Here is a 9472-nt window from a genome sequence, read left to right on the forward strand (position 1 = left end):
AATGCAGCATTTTACTGTTATTCAAACTTCACTTCTACTGAGCTGACTGTTATTTCTATAATGATGCACATTCAGAAATAAAGGTACTAAACTGTCACTGGGGCAGTGCCCCTCTTGTCACTGGGGTGGGAGCCTCAAAGGTACATCTCAGTACCTTTAGTCAGGGAACATAACTGAACCATAATCCACTGAAATGATATTCTCTAAGCTGTACTGACTCCACACACCCCGTCTCGTCTCCAGGCTTTTATTTTAGTGTTCTGTTTTAAAACATTCGGTTATGAAAAGGTACAAATACCTTAAAGACCTTAAAACCACTGTTGTACCTTTGAGTTGTTTTTCAGTTTTTGACACAGTTTGAAAAAACCTATTGCCCTTTATATTGTGTGTAAATTTCATGATGAATGGACCAAAAGAAATGACCCGAAATTACTTGGAAAAAAGTCTGGTTCCATTGACTTACATTAAAAGTAAAGTAGGCTTTTTCCTTCTCCTGTAAAGTTACCATTTTGGAGATATGAGGTTTTCTTCCCACAACAGTGACTTACATTGTTTGTAACTTGATGAACGAGGAATGTATCTGCACAGAACCTTTGTTTCTAACAGTGTGTACTCCAGTATTTAGGTAGAGTTTCAAAAAGCCCCTCTGAAGCCTGTGGGCGTCACACTGTAAAAATGCTGAAATACTGTTATAAATTGTCCAAACACAGAAGATTGCTGTACAGACTGAAAGATACAGGTCCAGCTTCTTGTTAAAGAGATTAAGATGTTGGATTGCACAATAATGAGCTGTTATTTGTTATTATTCGCTGTTAGTTTCTGTAAACAACCTTTTATTTCTTCTTCTACAGTTTATTTTATATGTGAATTTTTAGTTTTACTATGTTATTTCTACCACAAGTATATATTTTTTTTGTGTTTTGTGTTTAAGGGGCCAGAATCACATTAAAGGGCCTATATCACATTTTCATCCCCTTTTTTTAAATAAGTAGTTCAGTGTTGTTACAACTTCAAAACACACCATTCACCCTCCAGCTCACAGTCTGTAGATGTAAATAAGGTGCAAAACTAAATTAATTTTAAATTAAAATAAATGCTTTGTTTTTGTGATGTCATAAAAACCCATTTACATCTATTCCCCTATTCAGCCTACAGCAATTTAGCTCCGCCCACTCATACTAAAGTTATAAGGAGTGTTTGAGCCCGGACTGCTTTTTTAAATGAGCCACCATACAGGACAGCCAATCAGAACAGAGCCCATTTACATACACCAGTCTTAAAGGCACAGTAACAAAAACATCCAGTTTAATTCTAAAAGAGATCCATGAGAGAGAATTAGGACTGTTTTTGGTACATAAAACCACACAAACTACAGAGCCCTGCTGGTGTTTATTTATGCATCCTGTATAAATACAAATAACACATTAGGATCTCGTTTCCTCGCGTTACTAAGTTGGGCCCACACATTAGGATCTCGTTCTCTCGCGTTAATACAGTGTGGCCACAACTTAGTAATGCGAGGGAACGAGATCCTAATGTGTGGCCACGACTTAGTTAGGTGTGGGAGTGAGATCATGCCTTATTAAGCTGTGGTCAAGGCTTAACTATGTCATTAACACACGTTACTAAGTCATGGCCACTACTTAATTATCTCTTTCCCATGCCTTACTAAGTCGTGGCCATGCATTATTTTTATTTATATGGTATGTCACCAGCAGGGCTCCGTAGCAAACAGTTTGACGCTGCTGTAATTAATAATCTGTTCACACTGTTGGCTTTAAAAAGACATATTTAGCTGAAAAACAGCAACATGTAATATTTCCCTGAAGCGACCTCCTGCAGTAGCCTAGGAAATATGAAAAGTGCAGCAATTTGGAGAACCAGCACTCGAGAAACTTACTGTAATTGCACATGTGACGTGTAATCAAGCTATTTTGGCTCCTTATTCTAGCTTAGGAACCCAAATGCCACAAAAATCCTGAACTCGTTCTAAAACTCGATCTAAAAAATGCACTGGTCCTTTAATGCAACTCGTGCACGTATTAATGCAGCTCCGCGTGGCTCCTACGGTTTATTCAAACCACATCTGTTGAGCTGAATATCATCTCTACAGCGACGCAGAGAGCGTTACAGGTGAAGCCCACCACCACCTGACTGCTCAACGAGGAGATTTAAGCAGCCGCAGCTCCCTCCGCGAGGCTGAAGTTGGCTTCTTAGTCGAATTCTCCGGTCCACCTTAAATGGTGCAGCAATTACAGTCTGGCGCGTCAGGCGCCGGAATACAGCCTGTGCAGCATTTAAGGTGGAACGGAGAATTCGTATAAGAAGCCGGAGAATGAGAAGCAACCTCAGCTTCGTGATCCCCCACTGCTCTCTCTCTCTCTCTCTCTCTCTCTCTCTCTCTCGCTCTCTCTCTCTCTCTCTCCCTCCTCCTCTGTTTCTGATCCACCTGTTTGGAGATGTATTGGGGCTTTTTTCGTGGCTGCGGTCATTCCGGACAAAAACCCACTCCAAATCCCGAGAACTCACACACACACACACGCACACGCACACGCACGGCAGGTGTCCTGATCACACAGCGCTGCCTGCGATAGATGCTGGACTCATCTGAAGACAGACTGATCGTCGTTGATGAATGTAAGGTGAGAGAGAGAGAGAGAGAGAGAGAGAGAGAGAGAGAGAGAGGGAGAGAGAGAAAGAGAAGAGAGAGTCCACATGGCTCTGCTCTGACAGCAATGCGGTTCGGGCCACTTTGCTGTGGAGTTGTCCTGGTCAGCCTGCTGTACACGCGCCAGTGTCCGGTTCAGCCCGCGCTCTGTCTGTCTGTGAACGCCCGTGGTCATTTCAGTCTGGTTCAGTCCGCTCTCGCCTCATTCATGCATGTCAGGTTTGTGCATGATTTATGTTTGTTCATAACTTATACGTCTGGGTTATTATATTCCTCATGGTTTATGCCTGTTTTATGCATAACTGTTTTAGAATGGCTGATTTATGTCTGGCTTATGCATCTTTATAACAGTTATGTACTAGTCTATACCCAGTTTAGCCTGTTTATGCTTCTTTATAACTAATTTAGACTGTGCTAGTTTGGCTTGCACCTGTTCATTTGATTCAGTCTGATTTATGTGTGAGTTATACTAGGTTGTAATTGTTATGTATTAGTTTATACCCAGTTTACCCTCGTTTATGCTTCAACATAACTATTTTGCTGCTTTAACAGAAAAATAAAATTAAGAATGATCAGAAAGAGAAAATAAATAAAATAAAATGCTAAATAAAATAAATACAGTCGTATTTTCAATAAATGCTTAATTTAAAATATACAAAGATTTCTTAAAATTATGTACTGTTTATGTATGTGTAACTGTTTATACCCAGTTTAGTCTGGTTTAAACCTGTCTTGTCCATGTTTATGACCAATATATACTGGTTTATACGAAATTTGGCTTGGTTTAAACCTGTCTTGTGCATGTTTATGACCAATATATACTGGTTTATATCCAAATTGGCCTGGTTTAAACCTGTCTTGTGCTTGTTTCTAAGGTTAGCCTCATTTATACATTTTATAACTGTTATATACTGGTTTATACCCAGTTTAGCCTGGTTTAAACTTGTCTTGTGCTTGTTTATGACTCTTATGTACTAGTGTATACCCAGTTTAGCCTGGTTTATGCTTCTTTATAACTATTTTAGACTGCTTTAGTCTGGGTTTTGCCTGTTCTTGCTTATTTATAACATATATACTCATGCTAAGTTTAGCCTGGTTTGTGCCTGTTTATGCTCGATGCATATCTGTTTATGTTCAGTTTTTTGGTTTAACTTGATAGATTTATTTGGATGTTTGTATGTTTATAACTGATATATTAATCGTCATTTTCAAATGTATAGCCTGGTTCATGCCTGTTTATGTTTCTTTATATTTTATGTAGTCAGATTTAAGCCTGTTATATGTTTGTCTGTAACTGTTATTTACTGCTTTATACTCACTTTAGCCTAGTTCATGCCCGTTTATTCATTTATGCCTAATTTATGTCTGTTTGTGCCCAGCTCATGATAGTCTAAGATGACTTGATTGATTTAATAGTTATACAGATATAAAGTTATACAGCTTCATTTATAGAACGTGTTTCCTACACAAAGCAGCTCAAAGTGCTTCAAATCAAACTGTAAAACTGAGAAATAAAAGCAGAAAAATACATCAAAAAATGATTCAAAAAAGAAATTAAATAAAATGAAACATTAAATAAATACTAAAGTTGTATTTTCAATAAAGGCTTAATTAAAAAGATACAAAGATTTCAAATGTTTTCCTAAAATTATGTATTGTTAATGTCTGTAACTGTTAAATACTAGTTTATACCCAGTTTAGTCAATTTAAGCTTGTTTTGTTCTTGTTTCTGTCTCTTACATACTAGTTTCTACCAGTTTAGCCTGGTTTAAACTTGTTTTGTGCTTGTTTATGACTCTTATATACTAGTTTATCCTTAGTTTAGCCTGGTTTAAACATGTCTTGTGCTTGTTTGTGACTTATATATTAGTTTATCCCTTGTTTAGCCTGGTTTAAACCTGTCTTGTGCTTGTTTATGACCCTTATATACTAGTGTATCCCTTGCTTAGCCTGGTTTAAACCTGTCTTGTGCTTGTTTATGACCCTTATATACTAGTGTATCCCTTGTTTAGCCTGGTTTAAACCTGTCTTGTGCTTGTTTGTGACTCTTATGTACTAGTTTCTACCAGTTTAGCCTGGTTTAAACTTGTTTTGTGCTCATTCATGACTCTTATATACTGATTTAAACCAAGTTCAGCCTGGTTTAAACCTGTCTTGTGCATATTTATGAATTTAGCCTCATTTATATTTGTCTATAACTGTTAAATACTGGTTTAAATCCAGTTGAGCTGGGCTCATGCCTGTTTTACGCTTGTCTGTTACTGTTACATGTTTATTTAGCGTGGTTTATCGGTCTGCTTTGTCTCCAAATTTGAATTTTCTTGGTTACTTTTAAATTATGTAAGAAATTAGCTTCAACACTCATCTTCTGTATGTTTATCAAAGTGTCTTCCTTGGTGTGAAAAGCAGGTAAATAGTGACAGTTTTCTTTTCCAAACTGCTGTTAAAAGCACATGGTGAAGCTCTTTTGGCCCAAAGATGCTTTAAACAGCTGAAAGGCTTGGCTGCTGATGAGTGCTGACATCATAAATAGGGGATCAATGGGTGGGATTTGGCTTTATTCCCTCTGTCTGACTCCTCTTCTCTGCACTCCTGCAGGTTTTCTCCACTGTATCGCTGAATCCAGGCCGCTGTAGGTGCTCAATTACGCCGCTGTCGGGGATGTTTCCATTTCCATTCTGATCCGGACGCACTACTCACACACGCTCAAACACACACCATGGGTCTGGGACAGTCCAGCAGGTCCTCCGTCAGCGAGGACACCGAGGAGGGTGAGTGCCACATTTCAATCAGTCATTTTAACAGTGTCATTTTATGGACAGCACCTATTTTACACTGTAACATGGATAAGATGTACACATAAAGTCATTCGGAGTGGTTTGGTGTGAAAGGCTCCATTCTGAAGACACTTCTCCAGCCAAAATTGTTCACAGTGGTGGTGATAGGAACCAGACGTCTGAAGAGTTTAGTGCTTCTACACGTTGCCTTACAGAAAGCTGCCTGACGTCTAATACATGTTATGATAGAAGGTTTTGGTCAAAAACATATTTTTAAAATCAGTTTATGGTTTAGAGGTACATGCAGGGTGTTGTAAGGCAAAAGAGTCCACAAAAAAAAAACATCTAAAACACAGACCTCTGGTTCCTATCACCACCACTGTAAAGACATCTGAGAGAGCAAGCTTCTCTATAATGAATTATTTCACATCAAACCACTCTGAATGACTTTGTTTACATCTCACCCACTGAATTATGCAGAAATGTTGAGAAACCAGAGGCATCGGAGGGCTCGGTGAGATCTTCAGAAGCATGTTCTCCTTAGAAGCTTCATATAGGCTGAATCAAAATGCAAACGCCAAAGGCCGCTGGCATAAAGATCTATTTATATACTTGTACGTCGCTGTTGTCTGAAGAAAGCTTCGTATCTCCAAAATGGTAACTTTACAGGAGAAGGAAAAAACCTACTTTACTTTTAATGTAAGTCAATGGAACCAGACTTTTTTCAAAGTCATTTTGGGCCGTTTCTTTTAGTCCATTCATCATGAAACTTACACACAATGTAAAGGGTAACAGGCATTTTCAAATTATGTCAAAAACTGAAAAACGACAAAAATGGAGATACAAGGTTTGCTTCCGACAACAGCGATAGGTATGTGTACATCGTTGCTGTCATAATAAATTTATGCATCTCCAAAGTGGTAACTTTGTAGGAGAGAACTTCAATGTGCATTAATGTAATAAGATTTTATTTCTAATTGATTTGCCATGAAGTGCTCACACGATTAGAGGACCAGCTGGGATTATCATATAGTGTAAAAAGGTTTTGATAGTAATATTAACAAAATATATGTAGTAGCATTTTTAATGCATTTTGAGGGTGGCTTCTATGTGTTTTATAGTTCGTCGGTCACACAGCTCACTTGCTAGATGTCTTAAGTGATTCTACTTTTCAAACGTCGGTGGCTGATATAAAGTGCAGTGTATTTTGTTCGTATTTTGTATTTTGATCGGTGTATATATACACACACACACACACATATATATCTATACATATATCTATATATCTATATCTATATCTATCTGTATATATATATATATATATATATATATATATATATAAATATGTACCTCTTTAAAACTCATATACATTAATAAACTCTGTTCTGATTGGCTTTTGGATGTTATACCTCATTAAAAAAGTACACTATTTATAGCTTTAATGCGAATAGGCAGAGCTAAGCTGCTTTAAACTCAAAAGGCAGCTATATGTAAAGGTGTTGCTTTTTGTGGCATCACAAACATAATGCTTTTTGCATGTTTTGCATCTTCTACACCAAACTCTTTTATTAAAAGCGGCTGAGGAAAATCCTGTATTACATGATATGGGCCCTTTAAGAGAGTAGAGGCAGCAGGTGAAGTTTGTGAAGTTTGGAGCTGGTGTGAAAAAGCTGAAGGTCTTACCCTGACACTGTTATAGCTCTATCAGGAACAGCTGCTCAGCGGCTGCCCCAAATTTACTGCCCGCAGTCATTCTGCAGGACAGTCCAGCATTTAGCTGAAAGCAGTTTCCCCCTTACTCTGAATATAGTCAATCAGCCCAGGCATGCTTCAGGACGTAAAGCTGCTGCTACTGTTTTTAGCTATGTGATGTGCTTCTGTCCATGTTTATAGACACCAGTGTGTCAGAAAATGCGTAAGCGAGTCTAGTTGAGATTGGCCCATAGATTACATTTGCCCTGAGGTCCACTTATAACATTTGTGTGGATTTATGTACCAAAAAACAGTCATAATTCATTTTCATGTGGCCACTTTTTAACATCTCTTTATCCATTAGAATTAAACAGGCTCTTTATGTTACTGTGCCCTTATGACTGATATATGTAAATGACCTCTGTTCCGACTGGCTGCGCTGTATTGTTCCTCATTCAGAAAGCATTCTGGGCTTAAATGTACCTTCAATTTGCTGTAGGCTAAATATGCGGATACATGCAGAACTGTGTTGGTTTTTAATGACATGACAAAAACAACAAATTCAAAACGGACTGTTTTTACATCTTTATTACCTGATATGGAGCGTATAGACTGGGGAGTGAACAATGCATTTTGAAGATGTTATAACTTTTATTTATATCTTATCTCACACTTAATTTAATAGAGGCCCTTTAAAGGGAAAATCCACCAATTTTTCAAAATTTCTGAATAAATAAGTCATTCAGAGTGGTTTGATTGTATGCTCTCCCCGTGTCTGCGTGGGTTTCCTCCGGGTTCTCCGGTTTCCTCCCACAGTCCAAAGACATGCAGTCAGGCCAATTGGACATGCTAAAGTGCCCCTAGGTGTGAGTGTGTGTGTGTGAATGTGTATGTCTGTCTGTCTGCCCTGCGATGGACTGGCGACCTGTCCAGGGATAGGCTCCAGTGCCCCACTGCGACTGAGAAGGATAAGCGGTTTAGATAATGTGTGTGTGTGTGTGTGTGTGTGTGTGTGTGTGTGAGTGGTTTGGATGTAAAATAGTTCATTGCAGAAAAACCTACAGATTTCTTTACAGTGGTGGTGATGGGAACCAGGGGTTCACAAATATAGCCATTTTATTTGCTATCCAGAACATCCAGATAACACAGATAACATATACGTCTTCTGAGCTTGTATATGTAATGCTGTGGTAAATTTGAAAAAATACGTTTTTGTGGGACTATTTTGCCTTATAACGTCCTACATGTACCCATCCGTCTTGAACTGCATTTAAAAAAATATGTTTTTTGGTTCCTATAACCACCACTATGAACAGTTCTGACTCTCCAGAACAGATGTTTTCACATCAAACCACTCGGAATAACTTTGTTTACATCTCATCCATTTAATTATGCAGAAATCTTGAATTCTCTTTTGACAGATTGACACAGTTTGAGGTGCGTGTGTAATGATTTAGGCCTGTAGTTTGCGTGATGCTATTTGGTGGGGTATAAGCTTCCATTACCTGTTAGCTACTTTAGCCTCGCAGCTCCAATGAAAAAACTAAAGAAGCAAACTTTGGACACTGAATTGCTGCTTTGACAGAGGATGATTCTTTTGAGAGATGATTCACACGGAGGAAGTTTGGCGTTTTCGTTTTCTTCAGCCTTGACTGTGCACGTCCTTTTAAAGTGATATAACAAAAAATGTGGTGAGAGTTCAGCTGAATACTCACGAGAAAATAAGCACAAAACACATTTTTGATTCTCGCTCTGTGGTGACGCTGTGAAAAAAGAAGACAAGCTAGTTTTTCAGTCTGTAAGATGTTCAAACATTACTCTGTAGTGTAGTGTTGGAGTGTTTATCATCGGTTGTAGCTGCAGCTTTTGGCATGTGTAAGCTTCTCTGAGATCTACCAGCATTTTGCACCACGGGCCTTTTATTCTGTTTACATTACACTAGCAAAGTGGTGAATAAGTCAAAATAGCTCCACATATGCCCAATAGATCAAATTAACATACAGATAATGTTATTTTCGTCTGGGAGAGCTGGTGTGGAAATCGCATTTGACATAACACAAACTTTATTGACCCCCAAAGATGAAGTAAGTTGTTCCAGAGTAGCGCTTGAGTAGTCGTGTTGAGAGCAGTGCGCAAATACAGTATACAAGTATGTACTCAAAAATATATAATATATAAACAAAGAATTCATTCATAGAAAGAAAGAAAGAAAAATGATATGAGGATGTAAATGGAGGCTATACATCACACTGCACATGATATACAAACCCCATTTCCAGAGAGTTGGGACATTTTGTGAAGTGCATTAAAAATAAGAATCTGTGATTTGTTAAAT

General features: G+C 38.1%; 1 protein-coding gene across 1 annotated transcript in view; it reads left to right on the plus strand.

Annotated features, from left to right (window-relative positions):
- The first annotated feature begins 2701 nt into the window (after window positions 1–2701).
- The window catches only part of stk32a (serine/threonine kinase 32A), an 87842-nt gene continuing 81071 nt past the window's right edge, over window positions 2702–9472 (plus strand). Inside the window, exons 1-2 of the mRNA XM_036588238.1 lie at window positions 2702–2887; window positions 5267–5439. Coding sequence (XP_036444131.1) covers window positions 5388–5439 — 52 coding nt within the window. The 5' untranslated portion in view covers window positions 2702–2887; window positions 5267–5387. The remainder of the gene's footprint in view (window positions 2888–5266; window positions 5440–9472) is intronic.

Source organism: Colossoma macropomum, unplaced genomic scaffold (genome assembly GCF_904425465.1).
Source record: "Colossoma macropomum unplaced genomic scaffold, Colossoma_macropomum, whole genome shotgun sequence".
NCBI classification, from domain to species: Eukaryota; Metazoa; Chordata; class Actinopteri; order Characiformes; family Serrasalmidae; genus Colossoma; species Colossoma macropomum.